The 25,330-nt window shown below is 35.9% G+C and overlaps 1 protein-coding gene across 1 annotated transcript in view; it reads left to right on the top strand.

Moving 5' to 3' along the window:
- dennd2b (DENN domain containing 2B) overlaps nucleotides 1-25,330 on the top strand; it is a 419,955-nt gene that overhangs the window by 314,830 nt on the left and 79,795 nt on the right. The window contains exons 6-11 of the mRNA XM_039748358.1: nucleotides 3,302-3,517; nucleotides 7,800-7,896; nucleotides 8,644-8,688; nucleotides 16,959-17,143; nucleotides 24,430-24,539; nucleotides 24,635-24,704. Of these exons, the coding sequence (XP_039604292.1) occupies nucleotides 3,302-3,517; nucleotides 7,800-7,896; nucleotides 8,644-8,688; nucleotides 16,959-17,143; nucleotides 24,430-24,539; nucleotides 24,635-24,704 (723 nt within the window). The remainder of the gene's footprint in view (nucleotides 1-3,301; nucleotides 3,518-7,799; nucleotides 7,897-8,643; nucleotides 8,689-16,958; nucleotides 17,144-24,429; nucleotides 24,540-24,634; nucleotides 24,705-25,330) is intronic.

Here is a 25,330-nt window from a genome sequence, read left to right on the forward strand (position 1 = left end):
TCTGACCACTCTACCATACAGGCCTGATTGGTGGATTGCTGCAGAGATGGTTGTCCTTCTGGAAGGTTCTCCTCTCTCCACAGAGGACCTCTGGAGCTCTGACAGAGTGACCATCGGGTTCTTGGTCACCTCCCTGACTAAGGCCCTTCTCCCCCGATCGCTCAGTTTAGATTGCTGGCCAGCTCTAGGAAGAGTCCTGGTGGTTTTGAACTTCTTCCACTTACGGATGATGGAGGCCACTGTGCTCATTGGGACCTTCAAAGCAGCAGAAATTTTTCTATAACCTTCCCCAGATTTGTGCCTCGAGACAATCCTGTCTCGGAGGTCTACAGACAATTCCTTTGACTTCATGCTTGGTTTGTGCTCTGACATGAACTGTCAACTGTGGGACCTTATATAGACAGGTGTGTGCCTTTCCAAATCATGTCCAATCAACTGAATTTACCACAGGTGGACTCCAATTAAGCTGCAGAAACATCTCAAGGATGATCAGGAGAAACAGGATGCACCTGAGCTCAATTTTGAGCTTCATGGCAAAGGCTGTGAATACTTATGTACATGTAAATTTGCAAAAATCGCTAGTAAACTATTTTCACGTCATTATGGGGTGTTGTGTGTAGAATTCTGAGAAAAAAATTAGTTTAATCCATTTTGGAATAAGGCCGTAACATAACAAAATGTGGAAAAAGTGATGTGCTGTGAATATTTTCCGGATGCACTGTATATATGTATATATGTATGCATTGTAAAAGATGTAGAAGCACACAGCATAAAGGTTTGGGGTTTTCCGGCCCCGTATATTGTAGACAATCCACAATAAATCAAAAGAAAGCAGGTCAAAAATATAAACTAAACAGTTCATATGCGTCGACGCCCTATCATGGCGTCGGCGGCCATTTTATTAGGGAGGAGCGGAAGTGGAGGAATGCTGGGAAGGACCATGAGGGAGGATGGGATCGATGACGTCAGGACAAGATGGCAGAGGAAGGGCGGAAGTACCGTACTGCGGTCAAAACCCGGCTTATGGTGGAGGAAGGTCTTTTCTCCTATGAGGAGGCAGAGGGAGAAAGTTAGTACCCCCATTCCCAGCTGGCGAATGTGTCCCCAGGTGCGCTCAATCCGTCATGGTCTCCTACGCGTGACAGTATATATATACTCATGTTTCGGCAGCAATTTAATCACCTGCCACAGGAAGCAAATGAGGCAACTGAGAACGATCGCACCGCATGCTCCAACTCTCAATAACTCCCCGGATTGTAATCGTGCCCATGGAGAGTGACATGGCTCTATGGATTTAAAACTGGCCCTTTTTTTTTTTTGAAGCCATGGACCCACTATACCACATTTTTTTATCATTACTCCAAAAATGGTAGCCCTTCAATTTTAAAATATGAAAGTAGCATCCAAGAATGGACAGTTGCGTCAAAAATGATCAGAATTCAATCACACAGAGACTTCAGTCCAAAACAGATTTTACTAAAAATGGCAACGACATCAGAGCTCAAAGAGTTGTTTCCAAATTTAGTCAAACTAGCTCATATTGGGCTAGTGATCCCAGTGAGCACAGCTGAATGTGAAAGGGGTTTTCTGCCCTTAAAAGGATCAAGACAGAAATTGCATGAATCAAAGCACGCTAAATAATCTCATGCTGATCTCCTTCAATGGCCCAGATCCTGGGTACTTTGATTAGGGAAAGCTGCAGAAAACTGGGCCTCTAGGAAGAAAAGAAGAATAAGTATTTAACTGAAGACACCTTCTGCATATGCAAGTTGGCTTTGAAGAATATTTTTAAATTTTTCTTCATTACGTTTCCATACTTTTTTTCATTGTTTTCACTTTTCTTCCCAACAGCAACAATACTTGTGCCTCTCGGTTTATGTCATAACAATTCTTATTTAAATTTTTTGTTAGGGTTGCAGGATCCTGAATTGAATACTTCTTAAATTTATTAAAAATATTCTGGCACAAGTGTCAAACCTTAAAAAAGGAAGTCATATTGAGAATTGGAAAATAATTAATAGTAATTAACTAATAAAAATAGTGTTAATTTAATTTTCCCCACCACCAAACTTCTCTGTCCTGCCCTACCCGGCTACTTTTTCATGCCAAAATTTATGGGGAGAACACTGCAGATATTCTATGGAATTTAAGTCTGAGCTTTGTCTGGGCTACTCCAGTGTTGTTTTTGCTGTACCATCTCCCATGTCTGAGGTTGCATGTATTCTGGAACAGATTTTCTTCATGGATCTTTATGTTTTTGGCTGCATTCATCCTGCCCTCAGTTCTGATCAGTCTTCCTGTCCCTGCTGCAGAGAAGCACTCCATAGTATGATACAATCACCTTAATCACCAGAGGGATAGCTTAACATAGTGCTTGGAGTTCTACCCAGAGTGTTCAATTTTTGTCTCATCAAACCAGAGAATCTTTTTCCTAATTCTCTTAGAGTCATTTCAATGTCATTTGGCAAAGTTCAATTGGACTGTCATATGCCTTTTACTCAAGAGTGACTTTTTTCTGATTGATTGGAGTACCTATGAGATTGTTGTCGTTCTGAGACGTTCTCCCATCTCAGCAGAGGATTTCTGCAGCCCTGTTATAGCGACCATTGGCTTTTTGATCATCTCTCTGACTAAAGCCCATCTTGTCTGGTCATTCAGTTTAGCTGAATGTAGTCCAAGATCTCTTCCATTGCAAAATTATTGAAGGCACTGCCATTTGTGAGCACTCAAAGCTTTAGTTTTATAGACACACTCTAATCTGTGCCTCACCACAATTTTGTTGTAGAGGTTTACATAGAATTCTTTGGACTTGATAGCTTGGTTTATTTCCTGACAGGCAGGACATTGTGGGACCTTATTATATTTAGGTGTTTGACTTTCTAAATAATGTCCAATCTTTTCGGTTTGCCAAAGGTGGACACCAACCAAGTTCTGTACGCTACAATGATCATTAAAGAAACATGTGACCACAATTTGGACTTTCAGAACATAGAGCCTGCGTGTGTATATAAGTGAGAGATTTCAGTAATTAATTTTTAATACATTTGAAAACCTTTCTGAAAATGTTTTCAAATTGTCATTATAGATTATTGAGTGTATATTTATGGGCAAAAATGGCAAATTTATCAATTTAAAATTAAATCTACAACACAAGAAAAATTGTGCGGAAGGGGTCTGAATACTTCCTGAATCCACTGTAAACTGTAAATTTTTTCTTGTTTGTAACATGAGTGGTGATGACATAATATTCAATTCAATTGTTTAGACCACATATCAATAAGAAACTTTTTTTTGATTCAAGCTCCCTTTGAAGCCCAGTAGTCAGTCTCTTCGTTTACCTGGTGCCTCAGAACGCAAGAGCCAGCATATCACACGCCTTTCAAAGAGACATAGCCATGACGACATGCTGTTGTTGCCACATCTTGGTATGTCTTCTTCCCCCTGCTGCTTCAACGAGGACAGTCTGAGCACCACCAGCGAGATTCTTGGGACACGCAGGACTAGGAGGATCCCGAAAGTAATGATCTACTCTTCTTTTCTATAGAGCTGATTTAATAACAAATATTTTAATGGGGAAATAGTTCTTATAGAATTGAGTTAAAAAATCTTAAAATCTTTCAGTAATTAATTTTTATGAATTTCTCTAAAGACTGTAAAGCCTGATTGAGTATGCAAGTATGCAACTGACAATTTATAGTTTATCAGAGGAGAACTGGTTATTGATCATGCCCTACCTCAACAACTTCTGGTGTAATTTTACTTATAATTACAATGTGTAATTTGTAAAAGTTGAACAGAAAGGATGAATACAAAGCCTTCTCGAATACAAATGGCACACTTAAAATTAATTACCATTGTTGTTAGTATTATTTCACATAATTCCTCAGTTGAGAGTTGAAAGATTAGATTAATCTATATTCTTAATTGCATGGCAGAGATTACCAGAATGTAAAATGGAAATGTGCTCATAAAATGGTGGAGAAAATCCCAGAAGGCCATATTATTCTTCAATTTTAAAAGGCAAAAGAAACTCAAAGTAAAAAATGAATAGTGGAAGTGAAAACATTTTATTTAGTTTAGTCATGTCTTTGCAAAATTTAGTCATATTTTTGCAAAGTCAAGACAATTAAGGTATATGTCTTTCATTTTTAAAGAACTTGGTAATATAAACTTTACTTGGATGCTCAAGAAACAATGTATCATAGCAATGCACAGCAGTGACCTGAGAGAAGTTGATGTCATCAAGATGACAACAGTGATGCAAAATAAAAATAAACAATGAACAGAAATTGAGTTCTTAGTGATTAGATATTTTATTGAAATAATAATAAAATTAGAATTTTTATGCCAGATGTAATTTTTGATAAATCAGGATTAGCTGTCATCCAAAGTACAAAGCTGAAAGTTTAGTATGTTTTACATAATGATTGTAAGCTTAGTCATTTTTTTCTATGATGGGTAAAAAATAGAAGGTATTGACTGGTGCTCCCATCGTTCCCTTGCTTTTGTGCACGATGCGCTGGAAAAATAGACAAAATTATGTCTCTGGAAATAATTGATGTTGATGGAGTACAAATGCCTCACCGCGTAGTAAATATCAGGGGGGTTCAAAAGGGCGACCTCAATATAGAAAAAACGTTTCAATTTCATCACAAACATAACAGAAACTACGAGTATTAAAGTAATACCGCTCAAATGCAATATAACCAAATTAATCAGTTTGTATAAAATATCAAATTGATCTACATATTGAATTGCCTTAAGAAGTGGTCAACTTAAAAGTCGGTCGCCTTAAAAGTCGGGTCAGCCTAGTTCTTGAATAAAAGCCCACTTGTTTTGTTATACTTGTACCTTTTGTGAAAGTGTTTATTTGATATTTGGACTTCACGCTTCACACATTATATGCTTCATGTCTACATTTTGTCAATTATTACTAAAACATGAAAAACGTTTCTGTTTTAATGATGTGTAGATTGTTGTAGACATGGAACACACATGAAATGCATGTGTTCTAAATAATGATATAGTATTTACTCTAGTCAATACAACTCTAAGCAATTGACATGCAGGTAAAAAGACTTGAGCTGAGAAAACTTTGTGCGGCGGTGGGGGGGGGGATGTGAGAGCTTTGTGCTGCTTATGGACACATTTAAAAGACAAAAGAAGCTGACGGAGAGGTGCAAAGAGATTTAAGGTGGGACAGATTTACGAGTTTTTCTGTAGGCTTTGGTAATTCTAGTGTTAACTCTATCATGAACTAGAAAAACTACAATTTAGTATCGTTCAGTTGAAGACTTGTTAATTGACCCACAACTACTCAAGCCTAATCAAATTTTAGTTTTTAAAAAGTTACAGATAGGCCATTATAAACTGAGAATCCATCCCCTGGAGCTCATGAGATCAATTAAAGCAGGCCGTGTGACCTAATGTAAACTATGAAGCACTAGGTGACTGGTTCAATCCTGCGTTTGTCTGTTATACAGTGCTAATTCAATTGGTAGAAAAAATATGTTTAGAAAGCTATACAGTATTTTGTTCTAATATAATTTCTTTACAGACCGTCCTTGCTCCATACCAAAACATCATTTTACATTGTTAATTGGAAGGTCCACATACATTATTACATTATCAAAAAGAAAAAAAAAAATTTGCTTGAATGTCACAGATATGGAGGTGAAACCCAACCTTTACATTTAGTTCAAGCTGTTGATCTAAACAACATCTGTCTCTGTATGTTACTCTGAGCTATATTTATATCAGTAATGGAATATATGTAATAAATCTTTTTAGTACACACTTAAATAACCCAAGAAGAACAAGGCCACAAAAATTCAAAGATGCTACCCTTTTGAGTGTATCTGCTTTCACTAACTAGATGCATTTAGTCTTCTGCGTGCTCTCATTGAGCTCTGCTAGGAATATGCCGTGGTGGGCTCTTGTACACCTAAGTGAGGTGTGAGTACTCTTCCAGTTTATGCAGATTTTTTTCTCCATCTAATGTTTAAGTTGGATTCCAATGTTTTCTGTTAATGTAAAATATTTTTTGTCAATGGATTTCATTCTCCCACATCACACATTTTCAATATTGCTGATTTTTTCTAAGAATATTGTCGAAGTGTTTTATTTACCAAAAAAGCATATCAGTATTTCTCTGTCATTCACGATTTGCTTTACAGATGTTTTATTTATACATACAGTATGCACACAGGTGCTACTGAACTAAGTCTATGTGCTAATCTGGTGGTGATAATCCTTAAAGTAGAAGTACTAAAGGCAACCTGAAAATCAATCTGTGACTATAATCTGTGATTATAATCTCAGACGTTGTGATGACTCCTTTGTCAGTAATCCAAAATGATGGCTGGAGGTTGTTACATCAGTAGAGGACTAGAAAATTGATGGGTATGATGTGATATGATGTTGCACAATTCATTCAATCTTTCAGTTGCCTTCTCAACAAATATGAGAGCCTTCCAACAGCCAATTCCTTAAAAACTGTTCACAGTGTTAAATACCTGTTGCCATTATTGACTACAGTACACCTACCTGACCTCATAAACACCAATATTTTAATTCTCTTCAAAAAAAAAAGAATCAAGCTTATTTATTTCAATAGTTTTTTCTACTTTTGAATTAGGATTTACAATAACTGCTTTACCTTTTTATGTTAGGCTAATAGCTTATCTGTTCTGTGAGCCATGTTTATTGTTCCAGTAATGTTTTGCTTCATCTTTCTTCTGAATATACAATATAAAGGACATGTTAATTGGATTTATAAACTTGTTTATACATTTTTCTGCACTCCAGAAAGCATTTTTATAAACATTCTGTGCATTTAGATGGTAATTGGAATGCAGTTAATAAAATCTCTTTTGGAAACGCTCACCTTTTATATTGAGCTGAACATAAGTTCCTGAGTCCTTGGCCTATGTTTGCCCTGGAAAAGGTCAAAAATTCAAAATAAATGCATCCTAGTAGTAATTATAACTGTAATTGTTGATACAAGTTTTAAAATTAAAGGTTGCACAATTTACTTTGGTTTTAGTCAGACTAGAGTTACATTCTTGAGTAAATCTGTAGACAAGTTCTGCAAATTATAAATAAATCTGTGTTAGGCATTTCCTAACATTCATTCTGTTCCAACAGTGTTAATTATGTAAGTTAAAGCTGCCTTAGCAAGATGTAATGAAAGGCATATGAATGATTTGCAACTAGCAATAACAGTTAGCTGCATTTACTGTACCTTTTGTTATGGCTTACTGGCAGTTATACCTAACATCACTAACATTGTGCAATTTTTTCATGGTTCATAATAAATAATTCCAGTAAATAGTTTTTAATTCAAATTGATTTTTATTGGCCAAAAAAGGTCATATACTATTTATACAAATGTACATAAAGCATGTGGCCAGGAAAGAAAACAATGGAATATAATAATATAATAAGCAGAAAAAATAATAATGAAAACACTCCCACTGGTGCCCACCCTCACCCCTGGAAACTAAATGTTAAGCTTAATATAAGATAGAAGATTTTGATTTTCAGTCTTTTAGAGTGATCAGGCAATGTTTTTACAAATCTTGGAAGTATGTTTTCAGTATCAGTCTTTGCATTTTAATATTCATTTTATGTAGTTTGTTTTCTTGTATTGTGTGCCTGTATTGATCATAATTTCAGATTGTACTGTATATGTACTCTAAAAAACAAAAATGATATTTTCAAGAATGTTTTTTTCTGTTATTTTTCTTCCTGGTTTTAGAATGTGTTGCTTGCCTCTAAGACAATATCTTTTGTTGTAGCTTGTTCGCAGGATTAATTCCATTTATTGTGCAAAAAGAGGAAAAAAGCGGCTGAAGAAACTTACAGTGTCAAATGTAGAGACCTCATCTTTGCGAGGTATTTTAACAATGTATATGACTCTTTTTAATAATTATAGCTTGGCAAGACTGAAGCAATGATTGGTTAATTGTGGTAATGGCAGCACCATCTGGTACTTATGTTTAATAGCTATTTGCAACTTTATATATGTTCAGCAAAAATGAGGAAAAAATCACATTTGTCATTTGAAGATTGTTAAATATAATTATGGCGGCGCGGTGGTGCAGTGGTAGCACTGCTGCCTCGCAGTTAGGAGACCTGGGTTCGCTTCCTGGGTCCTCCCTGCGTGGAGTTTGGATGTTCTCCCCATGTCTGCGTGGGGGTGCTCCAGTTTCCTCCCACAGTCCAAAGACATGCCGGTTAGGTGGATTGGCGATTCTAAATTGGCCTGGGTGTGTTTGTGTGTGTCCTGCGGTGGGTTGGCACCCTGTCCAGGATTGGTTCTTGCCCTGTGTTGGCTGGGATTGGCTCCAGCAGACCCCTGTGTTTGGATTCAGCGGGTTGGAAAATGGATGGATGGAAATATAATTATTGACACTAATAATAATAATTATTGACACTAATTAACAACTAAAATTTGTAGGAGGTATAGTTGTCAGGTCATATCTGGTAAATTAAGGATTGCAAGTCATTTCCTAGCAGATAACTCAAGTGTGCTATTTTGTTTAAATGTTTAAGTTTGGTTTCAGGCATTATGCAGAAAAATGACTTGGTTTCATTAAAGTTGACATACAACTCTTTTTACTGTGATTATGTGTTTTGCAGATGAGAACAGTGAGAGTGAGAGTGACTCAGATGACAGATTTAAAGGTAAGAAGTCAAATGATGAATCCACATTTTGCTATAAAATATGTATATAAAATTTAAATACATCTACTAAACTAAACTTCATATGAACTCCAGTGATTTTTGTGGGAAAGATGCAATGAGAAGGATCAACGTTGTTATTCTAGATTAATTTACACAAACAAGATAAATGTTGAATGTACACCAGCCTCTATTAACATCAACACTATCCTAAAATACTTTACATAAACTCTACCTATTTTCACAATTAGTGCTGAGCTCAACTGCATTGCTTAATGAAAAACAAAAGGATAGACCTCTGTGCTTAAAATTCTAAACATTTTGCCACTAGATCATACTGCTCGGTGTATCCAAGAAAAATATTCTTACATAGACACACACTCACATTAATACATTGACATACAAGTCAAGTCCACAGAACTAACAGCATGCCGATTTAATTTCACTTCACTCCATAATGGCAGGGTTGGGAGGAGGCAGAGCATATTTCAGCAGCAAGTGTAAATTAGGAATCAACTCTGGATGGGATGTCAATCACAGAGTACACTAATGCATACTCCCATAATCACACATACCAGGTTATTTCAAAGCTGTCGGTTAACTTAACATGCACATTTTTTAGATTTTGGAGGAGACTGGAATTACAGTGAGAATGTACAAATTCTACAGAGATAGTAGCCATGCTTCTCAGCCATCATTTAACTTTACGTTTAATACCTGGCTAATACACAGAAATAGTCAATATAATCTTACATTTTAATGTACATTACAGGCATAGCTGCTTTGATTTTTGGTAGAGTGAAATTTTAAAATATTGACATGATTATGTTTTTGAAATTTTGTACCTTAGTTCAGCCTTTGAATGAAAATAAAAAAAACTAAAATTTGTACATGGAGGGGCACTTTGGTAGTAAATCACCCTGCTTCATTAATATATGTCCTGGCTCTAAATCTAACACCCTGTTGTTGCCTACATGGAATTTAAAATTTCTCCCCATGTCTGTATGGGCTTTTCAACAACAACCGCAACAACTTTTATTTCTATAGCACATTTTCATACACGGAATATAACTTTACAAGATGTCAAAGAAAAGTTAAATTAGGCAAGAATATTAATGAATGAGTAATAAAAAATGAATCAATATAAGCTTACATAACTTAGATATATAATTAGTAGTAAAGTATAATATATTCTAAGTCTCTAAAGATGAGTATTATGACAAGGTCAGATGGTTAGGAAAACAAAAACCCAAGAAGAACAAGAAAAGAAGGGAGAACAAAATTAAACAAAACTCCAGTTATGCTGGCAAAAAAAATCTGTCAAGGTTCCATGGTGGGGGAATGGAGAAGGTCAAAGAAGTTGTGAGTGCTGATGATAGCTTAAGAAAGTGGATGTAGCCTGCTGTTGTTGCCAGATTCCATCATCGTTGTCATCGGTAGAGTAGGAGTTGGAGTAAAGCTGACTCATCCAGGGTATGCGCAGCCAAATCGATTTTGGACACACTAATAAGCTTGGCCTAGGGCACAAAATAACCTAACACTGCCACTGGGTGCAGTGTAACTAAAACTGTCTCATGCTCATTTAAGTGAAATTAATCCGTCATACTGCAAATCCTATTGACTTGACTTTTATGTTTGTGTAGTACAATAATGTGAGAATGTGTGCCTATGTGAATGTATTTTTCTTAGATACACCAGGTAGGATGATGGGGCCAAAGCACAAATGTTTATCCTCATTTTTGTCATTGAGCAATGTATTTGATTTGCTCAGCGGCAGTGTGAAAATATGTAGAGTTAATGTAAAGCATTTTAGGATAGTGTTAAAAGAGGTTGGTGATATATTCAACTTTTTGTTTGCTTCTGTTAACTAATCTAGAATAACAATGTTCCTCCTTCTTATTCATGTAAAGTTTAGTTTAGTGTAATTATTTACATTCTGTATAAATTTTCTATCAAATATGGGATAAATGTGAAATTATTTCTGCACAATAATAGAAAAGAATTAACCGATCCATTCCGTCTTTTTTGTTTACAGATTTTATTGTATTAGGGTCAAAGGGACATAAAGTAGAAATTCAGGCATAGTGAGATGCCAGTCTGAAATGAGGCATGCACAGACACATTTACTTTTTCTATAGAAGATTGTTTTATGTCAGAATTTACTGCCAAAACAAATTTTGGCTGTAGAAACCTTTAGGAAGATGCTTGGCTTATGCTTTATATTTAACCCCAAGGACGGTCAGTCTGTTTGTCAATGACTTCAGAGGTGTTCTCAAAAAAATCAATGTTTTACATCTCATGATCTCTTAAGGTAGCACCACATATTGGGACCTAATATGGGCAGTACTGGATGGCCCTCTGTGGTTTGTTGGCCTCGTCCTATTTACATTTATTATGACATTATTTTTTTGGACTGTGAAATAAAACTTAAATCCTTGCTGAAATTTTACACAACTGAACTGATGCCCTTGCTGAGTACAAAGTGGGCACTTCAGATTAAACTGCAGAGAACCCATCATTCTACCATGCCAGCCTAATAAGTTTTTCAATTAATAAAAAAGTTATTCATTTAATGTTAAATGTGTTGCACCAGACACTTTTGAGTTATTAAAATTGTTTTTAATCAAAGGGTTGTGCACAAGATGCAGTCTAATTTTAATTAATACTCAATCTGTTTTTTCCTGTCTCCTTCAAAGTTCCAAGTAAAAGTAGTAAAACTCTTAGTTCTATAAATACAGATGCTGACGTCCCATGTATAAAATGGCATAGTATTTGCATATATCCTATAAATATCCTTCCATATACTTTAAATCATCTTTATATTACTTATAATCTATACTAATAAAAGGCAAAGCCCTCACTGACTGACTCACTGACTGACTGACTCATCACTAATTCTCCAACTTCCCGTGTAGGTAGAAGGCTGAAATTTGGCAGGCTCATTCCTTACAGCTTACTTACAAAAGTTAGGCAGGTTTCATTTCGAAATTCTACGCGTAATGATCATAACTGGAACCTACTTATGTACATTTATACGGCCATAGCCTTCAGCTCGGTCACCGTGTGAGGCAGAGTTGCGTCCCTCATCGTCACGCCTCCCACATAATTGAGTGCCTGCCCATATGATGCCGTCCATCAGCATTACACAATTGAGAAGGCAGCAAAAGAATATGAAGCGAGTGACGCATACAAGCATGTTCATAAGTGCAGCTACTGCGGAAACAAAGCACAGTGTAAACGTTAAGTTTAAATTAAGTTCATAGACACGCTTCCACTGGCGTTTGTCATGCCTACGACGAATACGATATTCGCGAGATACAATTTTAATGAGAAGACACAGGGTATAAACGAGACTTTTGATCACTTTGTAACGGAGTTAAAATTGCTGTAAAGGAGTTAAAATTGCTGGTGAAGGCCTGTGCTTATGCAAACAAATAGGAAAGCAAGGTGTAAAGCTTAACTTTAAATTAAGTTCATAGACATGCTGCCGCAGGCGTTTGTCATGCCTAAGACATATACGATATTCGCGAGATACAAATTTAATAAGAGGACGCAGGGTATAAATTAGACTTTTGATCACTTTGTAACGGAGTTAAAATTGCTGGTGAAGGACTGTGCTTATGCAAACAAAGATAAGATGGTCAGGGATAGAATAGTGTTTGGCACAAACTCAGCGAAAGTGCGAGAGAAACTTTTCAGTGCCGGGTCTGAACTAACATTAAATAAAGCTGTGGACATCGCAAGATCGCACGAGATAGCACAACCACAGCTGAAAACCTTCGATGCATGTACTCCGAGCAGCTCACATGAACTGACTGTGAATGCAGTACGCACACAAAAATCAAAACCTCCAAAGAGCACTGAACAAAAAACACATTACACAATTGAGAAGGCAGCAAAAGAATATGAAGAGTGTGACGCATACAAGCATATTCACAAGTGCAGGTATTGCAGAAACAAAGCACACGGTGCAAAAAAATGTCCAGCTAAAGGAAGACAGTATAAAAAATGTGGTAAATTGAACCACTTTGCTAAAGTTTGCAGGACTGGGAAAGGTAAACCCGTGCATGCAGTGTGTGATGTCTCAGATAAAGAGGAAGACGAGCTGCTTATTGATGCAGTAAGAAAGGAACAAACCTCTGAATCTGAACAAGTCTTTGTAGACATATTAATAGGAAAGCAAGGTGTAAAGCTTAAGTTTAAATTAAGTTCATAGACACGCTGCCGCTAAATATTCGCAGGCAAATCCACAACTTAATACCGGGAATGCCTGTTAAACATCTTAGATTCACGAGTACCGATTTGGTTAATGAACACTTCGATGAATGAAACCTGTTATCTTTACAACAGTTGACAAACACGGAATATAACTTGAACACATCACATCCTCCAAATATGAACCTGATTAAAAGAAATAATGATAATCAAATCCTTGATGACAGCAACACTCATAATAGTCTCAAAACAATTACATTGACAATCATGTTACGTTATTTTTAAAATGTTTCCTTTTCTTTTTCATAACTTCTTTAACACACTACTTCTCCGCTGCGAAGCGCAGGTATTTTGCTAGTAACTAATATAATGTAAATAGTTGTAATACTGTATTGTTTGGGAAATAATGACTTTGGCAAAGTGCAAAGATCTAAGATTTTAATTTTCTCATCAACAATTGCCATTTTATGCTTTGTCTTAGCATTGAGAGATTGATTTGGCCACATAATTGGTTTTAAGGGGATATTTTTTCACAGAAACTAAGGGTGCACACAATGTGATCCCAACGGCCTCATATTTCCTTATAGACGGGTTTGCCAACTGAATGCCTTTTATTTAAAGAAACGTGCGGCAGCACTTGCTGCTGTAAATGCATGTGTCCCTGTTGCTAATAACATTTTCGTTGGTTGAAACATTACTATTTAATTTACAGTGCACTGATTACCTGCAGGCAGTCTGTGTGTGTCTAAGCCATTTCTAACCTGCACAAGTTTTTGGACATGCACATGTGTATAGAGAACTTTACGTAAGCTGGTGCCTTAGCCAGGTGTCTGTAAGCTGATGGATGGATTAATTTTTGATTGGCTTTGAGCAACAGTTTGAGGAAGTCCAATTTCAGTTTAACTTTTTCTTAGTGATTGTTTTAGTCTTCTTTGTTTGAGTGTTTTTATTTTCTGCGTTTTGTAAACCAGGTGGAGTGGCTCAGCAGTTGGCTGCCATATAGGAGCTGTAAGTTTAATTCTATGAGCCATTTTATTCAGCTTCTTTGGCTGGAAGCTACAGCAGAGTATGTCTACAGATCACTTTATTTGTGTGGATTCAGCATAATGCGGAATATGGTTGCGGAACTTGCAGATATCTAGGGCTGACCACATTCTGTTGGGACTTCGATTATCTCTTATAAGAAGACAGGCAAACAAGTAGGTTAATATGAGATATGGTCTCTATGCCCAGTGCAGGTCTGCAGGTTTATCCTTTAGTTAAAGCATATAAGAGGCAGTATTAATTTCTTGTTTTAATGTATAATCGTAAAGAATCAATCATATTTGCTTGCATTTTACCATTAAGTACTAAAATACTAAATACTAAAATATAATAAGATAAAAAATGATTCATCAAAGAAATTTTGACATGATTATTTTTCATTTGTAGAATTTAACATACAACTTTAATCTCTAGTTGTAAGTACCATAAAATAATCAAAATAAAGTGCAGTGTTTCAAAATGAATAACCTCTTGCCGGTCTAAAAGCATTTACAGGAATAATATCATATAATATATGCCTGCTTATCCAATTCAGGGTCACAGAAGACTGCAGCCTAACCTGTTTGCATATGAGTGGCAATATTGGCGATCTTCAAAAAAACACACTTGAAGGAAGTTTAGAATCACCGGCTAACCTAAACAACATACCTGTGGTGATGTGGGAAGAAAACCAGAGTATCCACTGATCAGCCCAAGCAGGCAAGGGAAAGTGTGCAAACATTGACAGCACATGGTTAGAACCCAGAACTCTGGTTCTGTGATGCTGTGTTAACCACTTCACTAGTATTAACAGGAAGGCTGCTTTAAATATAAAATCAATAACAATATATTTATTGAGTTAGATATACTGTATGTTGTCTAATATAAAAATGATGAAAAATATTCCCCTTAGTTATATTTTTACATAAAGATACTAATAGAATACACAGATGTATTAAGTGACTTTGACTTATTGACTAGTTTTTAGGTATGCTATAGTGCCTAATAGTTGTAGCGGGTGCCACATGTGCTATTGTCCCATTGTCAGTTTGCATCTACATAGGGTGTACATCAAGATGTGGGTTACTGAGAGTTCATCAAAAATGGGGAAAAGGTTGAGGAAACAATGCGGACAGGACAGTTGGAGCTGAAGACTTTTTAACCAGATAAGAAGGGAGAGAGAGAGACATCGAGAGGTGGAGCAAGGAGAAGCAACAAGTTAATGCTAAGAATCCACCTGCTGGAAGAAGGTTTTATTTTACTCGGCAATACAAGGGAGAAGTGTCTCTGAAGACTAACTTTTTTTTGGTTTCACCGGGGCAATCGACCTTTTGGGACTGGTAGAACAGAACATTTTTTGTTATTGGCCCAGCTGCCAGCATACTCCGTGAGGCTCCCAACATTACACCTTGCTCGGGAACTGTAAGGACAGTGATCCAATTTGGGAAACCGGGCTATCTCAGGCGAGAACATCTCCCACCCTAATCTGTGGAAGGTGGTTTTTGATTTTTGTTGTGTACTTGTTTGTTGGGGGAATTACTTAAACTGTTTTTTCTGTCAATATGTAAATATGTCTCTTTGTTTTTCCTTTCATCGCTTTAGTGCTTATTGTCTTTTGGTGATCTGGGGCATTTTATGAGGGCGTCAAAAATAAGGACGAGCATTGGTCATGTTACCCTGAACAATTTAGTTTAGTTTAGTTGTTCTCCCAGGGCGGAGGTACACAGTTATTTTTTCATGGTCATTCATTGTTGTTCTTAGTGTCTTTTTGCCTTATTCTCAAACTTTGTACTGTAATAATGCTTATTCTAGGAAACTAACATTTCCACCATTCGAGCTTCATCATTTGCAAAGAAGATATTTTGTCCTGCTACATCATAAGTCTCAAGAAATGTTTTCCAGATAGCTTGTGGCAATTGGCACATGTTTATAACAGAGAAAAAAATCAGTAAGGATTTTACAATGAAGATACGTAACTCTAAAAACAGTAGAAAGCTTGCTGAAGTTTGGTTTTATGAGCATTCATCTACTATATCTTTGATTTAATTTTTGTGCTTTTTATCTTATTATTCTTGTTGCTCCGGTATTCACATGACCCAGGGCAGGATATTAATTCTTTTTAGATGAACATTAGAAATTGCAATTATTTTAATTATTTTTATTCGTATTATCTGGTCTAATTATTTCTATTTGCTATAAATTATAGTGAAATTACTTATTTAATGCAGTTTGCATTTTCTTTTAATGTATACTAACATATCCATCAATATTTATTTGATTTTGTGCCTTGGGCAGTTACGATGTGTTTTTTTACTGTAAGGTTTCTTTTTGCTGGTAATTCATACAGAAAATTGATTTTGAGCTAACTGCTGAATAAATTACTTTACCTCATATGTATATTTGATGTTGCAGTACACAATTCCTGAAGATGAAAAGGTACAAGCTATGGAAAAAAAACTCTGTCTAGATTTGTATTTTTACCTGAAACTCTGTTTGGACTGCATGACTTACTGAATACAGGGTTTGAGAATACTGGACTTTGAGAGAGTAAAGATATGAGACAACAGAGTATATGTGAGACCACACTATTACTTTTGTTGTTAATGACAGCTGAGAGACTAGCAAAATTTTGTGTTTTTTTATAGAGTTGCAGCACTGTTCCATATTTCCATGCCTTTTTTACACATCTCTGATGTTTTGGAAGGTTTCAAAAGTTTTACATCTTAGCAATTCATCTTAAATCTGAAATTAATAAGAAAACAATTTTCAGCATTCAGAAGTGCTTTTGTTGGAAGGTTTAGATTTTATGATGTATTTTTACAGCTTTATTTTTAATTTTAGCCATGTTACTTTATTCCTAGAAAACAACAAAATAAATGAATAAAAAAACTCATATAAAGTAAAAGAATAACTGTATTTTTGATTATGTTCCAGAAGACTACAGCAGCATATTGCCATGTCACTGTATCCCGATTACTAGTATGTGCAGTAAAGTATCACCAAATACTCATGTAGTTTTATTTTGTTTTTTGCAGCTCATACACAGCGTTTGGTGCATCTGCAGTCCATGCTGAAACGGGCTCCCAGTTATCGGACTCTGGAGTTAGAGTTGATTGAGTGGCAGGAAAGGGAGCTGTTTGAGTACTTTGTGGTGGTATCACTGAGAAAGAAACCTTCCAAGAACACCTATATCCCTGAAGTCTCCTACCAATTTCCTAAGGTGGCTGCATGTGACTAATTATCTCATTTAATTAAAATCTGGTCTTTTTAATCTCACAATATTTTGGAGGTTAGGAAATTTGTGAATACTTCTTTAATCTGCTATACTCTTATTCATTATTTCAGGCAATAACAGCAAAAGAACAAGTAATAGTATTAGTACAGTAGCCACTGGTTGAGTCAGGTTACCTAGGTTTGATTCCTTTGCTTTATGTTGTGCAGCCCAGAGAAATGACACCCATTTCTCTCATGCCATTACCCACCAATTTAATTAATGTTTTTTTGGCTTCCTTCTTCAATTCATCTCTGCCTCCATACCAATACATCTATTCACCCAGCATTTCTCTGTTTTTTGCTTCACATGCATGCCCATACTCTGATCGACATGCAAGGTGGTGCCACTTTCCAGCACTAATATAAACATGAGTATATTGAAAGATATAACTTAATTTTAAACATTAGAAAACACTTCAGCCTACCTTACTTACACCTTACTCTGCTTCCATACTACTTGTTCGCTTACGCTATTCATATTCATCACATAATTACAGACAACTGCTTAGGTCAACATTTTTAGCTGTTCATCTCTCAACTTGTATAGTAATAAAATGTGTAAATCACAGTTTATCTTTATATAATTATTACCCACTCCATGTCAACTCGTAGCAACCTACTGTACATAGTATTTAATATTCTAGGGGAACAGTCAAAAGCTGTCTTTGAAAGGAATGCTTCAAAATTGCAGCATGAAACAATGCAGCCATTTTCATATAACTTAGCATTAATCTTGGGAACTGAATTTTTCCACCAGTTCAATACTAGACTAGTTCAAATGATTTCAATTAAGCTGATTTTTGTATATAGTTCTCTCCACTGAGTGCAGGCACACGTTCTAAAGTAAAATGCAAATACAAACTTTACAAAATTACTAATTGCATGATGAGTACATATAACCACACAGATTTGTCTAAAACAGACAGGAAAGTTTTTTAAACTGATTAAAATAAATGGATCCCAGCCATATCTGTCTATTAACTAATTATTGAACTAGTGGTCTACTCTTCTTATGCAATTTATATGAAAATGTCTTCACTGTTACATGTTCCCTTTAATTTTGGATTTATATTAAAGGTTAAAGACAAGACGTAGTCTAGAACAAATTTTCCTAGAGAGTCTTGATAAAAGTATTTCTGCAAAAAAAAATATCTGTCTGCTCATCAAGCTTTTCATGCTTAAATCATGAAGAAATCATAAAATTGCAGTGAGCAAGGATGCCTAGCCCTCTTATCACAAAGTACATGAGCCCAGTAAGGATCTGTAACAATTTAATTGCAATTTGTACACAAGAAAATAATGGAACTTGAATTTTCTGATAAAAACAAATCATGTGGTTCAAGAAGAAAACTTACAGGATTTTACCTTCCCTTGAAAAATGAGCCAGTGTGAGTTTGTATTTGTGTGTGAGTTAGCTTGGTGATTAACTGGCCTCCTGTCTGGTTCTGATTGCTGTCTTATGCCTCATGAAGCCAGGAAGGTTTCCAGGGCCCTGCAAACCTGATCTGGATTAAGTGAGTTTGAGAATGTTGTGTTATGTAGTTAAAAATATTAGAAAAAAATGAAATGCTATTGAAATATGGGTGTCAAAAGTCAAGTAAAATAACAGAAGGACTGTATAAATGATGCAAATATAAAAAACTAACGTGAAAAGCCCATGATTGGGAACCAACTATAATGGTCACTGTTCCCATGAATTACCTAGTTTAAACACTTAGAGGATAAGTAACTAAAGAAATCTCCATATCTTACTGAATCTTGATTTTTGGATTCCAGCTATTGCTTCATTTAGAAAAATTGCATACATTTTAAGAAATTTTAACCCTTTGCCGCACATAAGGTGATATTAATTTGTGGAAAAATATATGCAAATGAGCTAATAGAATCCATTTGTTCCATTTTTAGAAGTGGCATATGCAAAATGTCATTAAAAATTATGGGATGTATTTGTCCCTACATGTGCCAAGGTCATGCTTCCAGTTATTACTTGTTATGAAAATCAACAAAACAGTTTCTGTCAGATGTATAACATAAATGAACGTCACACATTGTACTTGCATTGTCAGTTCTGTTTTTAATTTTCTTTTGTGCACAGTAATAACATCTTTTGCGTTTTTTCTGCCTTTTTCATGGCATGTTCTGGCTTGCGAGGGTTTGTTACCATTTGTGTGCCTCTTTGTGTTTGGATATTTGTCGGAATACTTGTCTGTCTGCAGGAGAAATCAGATATCAGTGAACATGCCAATGCTGCCCGAAATTCAATTTGCTTCATCAGAGAGTCATGGAAATGGTATATTTAATTGATCTTCAGATAAATTATATATGTATTATTCACAGAAATGTCAACCAAATCAAAGAAGATGCAAAGGTAATATTTTATTCTGGCTTTCCTGTCAACTTCATATGTCACCTTTGTCTGGTCCATAAGATCAACACCACCCAAATGTTGATTATATTTCTGAATTACCAAAGGGCAATGAACATCAGCTTTATTAGCTGATCCTGCTACTCGTCTCATCATGGTGATAGTAGGAATTGGCAAAATGAAGTTGCTCAACATCACAACACTTCTGCTGTCCATCCATTTCACAGGCAATGCCATGACTGAAAATAGCAGAAATGTCCCCTCTTTTCATGTTCTTATCAATTGGCAGGCAGGTCTGCATATTTCTCCAATTCACACGAACCGTTCCACAAGCTTGTATGTCCTTTTCTGCAAGGATGTACTGCAAATTCAGAGAGTTGAAGAAAGTATAAAAAAATACTTGACATCCTGTTCTGGGTAATAATTCAGTAAGGTCCAAGATTACCAACTGTCCCAAATTATGCTCCACATGCTGTGCTTTCTTGCCAAGATATGGTTCAAACTGATATAAATATCCAGTATGGGCATCACCTCTGCACCACATTTTGAAGCCCTGTTTTATTGGTTTGCCTTTACATATTGGCACATAATATTGTGGTCCTTGAATCTGATTATATGTTCAGCAATGGACTGTTTCTCACTTATGCTGAGTATGTCCTGAAAGGCTGCATTGAAATGAATAATAAGTGGGCGCACTCTCCACGCTCAATCATCAGGATCATGCCAACCATTGTTATCAATAAAATTCAGAGCTGCTCGAACAGCCTCGAATCGCTGCAAAGGCATAACTTGGGCAATATATGGCACTGCCATGTCGGGTTGTATGGACCAGTAGGACCATAATGTTGGCAGAACATGGTAACTCATGACCAAATTCATACCAATAAATGCCTTCATCTTGGCAGGTTCAATGGAGAAAGCGTTTCCTTTCTGTTGGATGTACCGGATACTTTTGTCGACAAGCTTGTCAAATTGCACAGCTGCTTCAGATATTTGCAGGGGCATTGGTATTGCATCCAAAGTTTCTGAATCTGAGATTTTGTCCATGTTAACTTGTCCTTAAGCCTGTGGTTTCTTGTCGTCTCTGAAAAGAAAAGGTCTGTAGGACTTGCGCCATGTGAAATTTATAAGTGGATGTTCTTTAGGCACAGCATCCGTAGCAGAAGATGGAGAGGAGTTATTTGTGTCTGGCATTGTTTCAACAGCTGACATCATCCACTTTGGACGGTGACCAGAAGGACTGGGAACAGTAGGTTCCGGAGAAGTAACTGCGGAAGCATTGTCACTTCCTGAATTGTTGTCATTCACTGGTGGTTCAATAATTACATGTGTTCCAATCTCGTCAGCATCACCTTCCAAAAATTCCTGATCTTCTGTATCAAGTACCAAGTTAGTCTCATCACCGCTGTCATCAGCTTTCAAATATTGGATAATTTCGTCATCATCAATGTGGAAGTGTCGTGCCATACCGGAATCTGAAGTAGAATGAGTGGCTCACACCGGTATATCTAATCGACACATGCAGCACATATGGTCAAATGTGTCCCTTCAAAAATGGACGCGTACACCACACTGGGACAAATGCGTCCCTTCAAAAATATCATGTAATGTTATACGTGTTTATGCATATTTTGCAACTTTACATCGATTTTTAGCATCTACACAAATTAATTCATAAATCTGACCAAGAAAAGATCAGAAGTGAATTTTATATTTAAAAAAAACTAACCTGAAACATCTAGCATGGCACACCCAAAAAACAAGCACTGTTTATTTGTCACAAAATGGTGGCTTGAAGCACATGGACAATATAAATGACCTTTTGCAGTGGCCTGACGTGTTGGATCCATTACGAAACATTTTGCATCATTGCGTGTGTAAATAAAGTACAGGCATGCATTTTAATATGAGGGACATATTTGTCCCGTATGCGTCAAAGGGTTAAAATGTCTAAATGACTTTAATAGCTGCTGTATATTTGACATTTTCTGTGAACAGATGCATTTACTGTTTCTTAATTTACAGACACAATGCTCTATGTAAAAAACAAGCCTGTTTCAATTTTCCAGGTTTGCTTGTTTTAAAAACTTTCATGTAGTCATTAAAGTCAAAATTTAACTCAAGCAATGGTTGTATTAAAGTAAAATGAATATACAATTAACATTTAGTTGCCTTCTTAAAGGATGTGGAATACAAGAACTTTATAGAATGATGCTTTTTAGTGGCTGCAACACATGCTGAGACAATAAGAACTCAAAGATTTGTCAGGACAGGCAGTTCATAGGGTGAATAGTTGACACCTAGGAAAATAGCCTTTAATGAGGGGTCCAGTGTAAGAGGATAGCAGTGACTGGGTTTCACCCTGCATTTTCATAGCGTTGGTTTTTATTGCCTTCCTTGCCTAATTATGATACTTATTTTCCCAGATAACCAGAATTACAGTGAAGTGACAAAATTATGTTTGTGGGGGAAAATGCATCCAATCTCTTAATCACTTGTTTATATATAGTGCATTTATTGATTTAGATAGACAATAAATTACCTACCTCTCTGCAGAACTTATTATTTTCAGGCTTTTTGTTAGAGAAGTAAACAATACTAAAAATGTGTTGGACTGAGAACTTCAAGCAGGTATTTTAAACAGGCAAATGTGTCATAAAACAAACCATATACAAAAATGTACTAATACAGAAAAATATTAAAGAAGATGACTAAGTAAATACAGATTTCAGTACAAAGTACAAGTCAGCAGCTGAATAACAGATTAGGTGCAATTATAATTTTCATTCATTGTGAACCTGTTTTCATTGTATACAGTAATTGTTTAATTTTCTTTGTGCATCAAGAGGCATATAATAATTATTCTATAAATTTTGCTGAGCTAATCTAAGACAAGTTAATTATTAACGACACCCTAAATATCATGCACTAAATACTTTGTATAATATAATGATATTTCTTTTCCTGGGTTTTTGATTTTTGACCATTACAAAATACATTATTATTAAATTGATATGAAAGCAAGACATTGTTTAGAAATTACTGAGAATGTGAATATGATCATATGTAGTACTATGCAAAAGTCGTAGGTACTTGTGAAAAAAATGCTGTAAAGCAGGAATATTTTCAAAAATAATGCCATGAGTAGTTTTTTTTATTTAGAAAACTTGTTATAGAGTAAAGTAAATGGAAGAAAACACACCTGTGAAATCAGTATTTGGTGTTACCAACCTTAAAACAACAGCACTTCTGTTAGATACGCTTACATACGGTTTCTGAAGGTAGTCATGTGGAAGGTTGTTCAAGACCTCTTGGAGAACTTCACAATCCCATGACACACTTTAACAGTCGTACTTGCTCCTGTTTCTGAAAGTAGTCCCAGATTGGCTTGATGATGTTGTTATCAGGGCTGTTTGGGGAATCATACCATCTATTGCAGTATTCCCTGTTCCTCTTTTCACAGCAGATAGTTTTTATTAATTTTGGATATGATTTTGGGGACATTATCTTGCTGCTGAATGACATAGGGACAGATCAGACTACTCTTTGATGGTATTGCATTATGGATAAAACTATGTTCTTCTTAGCAGTCGGGGGGCCATCAATTGTGATCAAACCACCAACTGTGTTTGTGAAAAAGCAGTCCTAAACCTACAGGGAACCTCCACCATACTTCACTGTTGCCTAGAGATAATCATCCATGTACTTTTCTCTAGCCCTTCAGCAGGCTAACAGCTTGCTGGCAGAGCCAAAGATTTCAAGTTTTGATTCATCAGTCCAGAGTACCCCAGCACTTGTGTTTTCATGCATAGGTGAGTCATTGGACCTTATTTCCACCTCACAGAAATGACTTTTTGGTTGCAACTCTTCCATTAACAATACTTATAAATACTCCAGACTATAGATGCTGTACAAGAGTCCCAGGGGTTTCTTCCAGTTCTGAGCTGATAGAGGTGCTGGACCTCTTCTTATTTTGAGAGAAGGAAGCTTGATGTATCTTTCACCAGCTGCACTTGGTTTTTAGTGGCTGTGTTTCTGGCCAGTTGTCTGTGCTTCTGCAGAAGAGTTTGAACATTGCATTTGGAAACACCTGTCTGCCGCTAAATATGCTTTGGAGAGACGTTGTTTATGCAGAATAACTACCTAATGTCTTGTCACTGTGCTCACTTTTGCCATGTTGTAAGATGTGAAGATTAAATGGCCACATATACCGCAAACTCACCTTTTTAGTATGGTTGTACCTTTGCTTAGTTTTATTCCCCCTACACAGCTGTTTCTCTTTCAGTTATTCACTTTGGATCAACCTACACATTATGTCAATTTTCATTAGCACCTGTTTTTTATATTTGCTTAATCAAGCACTGGGTATATGCTTATAGGTACCTCATGGTTTTTAACTGAAAAGTCTATTACTTTCACTGTGTTAGCTTTTTTCTTTAGAAACTTTCAAAATATGTTTTTATATCTAGTACAATGATTTTTCCAAAAGAAATGTTTGCAACTCTAACATATTACTCTTTTGTATTGACACACTAATCCAGAACACATAAAATAACCATCTAAAACAAATATTTTTGTAAACTATCTTAAGAGCGTAAGACTTTTACACTGTCATGAAAAAGTGGTATGAAGTGGTACAGAGTGGTCAGAAGGAAGTACAGTATAATTAAGAAGACTCCAATAACAGTAACCAGACTCTTCTGTGTGAAAAGCTTTACCATATGACAGTAATAAAGCACCTTAGACATGCTGTTTCAGTTTTAAAATTCATTGTATAAATCAATAGTTTAATCAGTAAAAAACCTTTTGAACCGATAAAAGACACACTCACAGTACATCTTTTTAACATTTATTGCCTAATCTTACAGTTAGAAAGGCCAACCAAGCAGATGAGGGAAGCTGAAGAACGGCTAAAAGCTATTCCACAATTCTGTTTTCCTGATGTGAAAGACTGGAACCCAGTCTCGCATTACAATAGGTAAGCTGATTGAGAAGCAGACAATTTAATATTATTCTTGAAGTATTTGTTTATATTGAAGAACATTAATAATTTTATCCTATTTTTAAATGCAGTGAAACCTTTTCTTTCATGTTGACTGGAGAGGATGGAAGCCGGAGATTCGGATACTGCAGACGATTATTGGTTAGTATATTATTTGTATGAATTCAAGGAAATCAAAGTTTTTTTTACCAGACACTGCTTAATAATAGTAATTGCACATTTCATTCTGTGATGACCAACACCATTCAGAGTGTCAGTATTATCATTAGACAAAGTTTATAGCATTTTTCTAAATGCGGTAGTAGTACTAATACAAACCTTTATATTAAACAACTAAGAGAGTACTGCTGCAAAATGAAAAGGAACACAATAACTCAATGAACATATACAGCAGTAGAATTAATAGTAGATGAGTGCTGCATGTAATCTTATTTTTTCAGTTATGCAGTTGTATAAGTAATAATAATAATAGCAATGACAATAATGTGTGGTGGTTTGGGCATACAGTGCTTCCTGGCTTCAGTATTAAATGCACTTCCTTGAATTTCTACTGAAGTCCTCATGGATGCAATTCATTATTTAGTTGAAAAAATACTGCTCGATCCTCTTTATCAATGCCTTTTAGCATTTTGAAGACCTGAAGTAGGATCCCACATAGCTTCTGCTTGAGATTAAAAAAATTTTACTTATGTGGCCTGTCGGAGCAAGACATCGCCATTGAACCTTGGATGCACTTTGTTTCTTTCCCCTACATGGTTTTGTAGTTT

This window comes from Polypterus senegalus, chromosome 1 (genome assembly GCF_016835505.1).
Source record: "Polypterus senegalus isolate Bchr_013 chromosome 1, ASM1683550v1, whole genome shotgun sequence".
Taxonomy (NCBI): Eukaryota; Metazoa; Chordata; class Cladistia; order Polypteriformes; family Polypteridae; genus Polypterus; species Polypterus senegalus.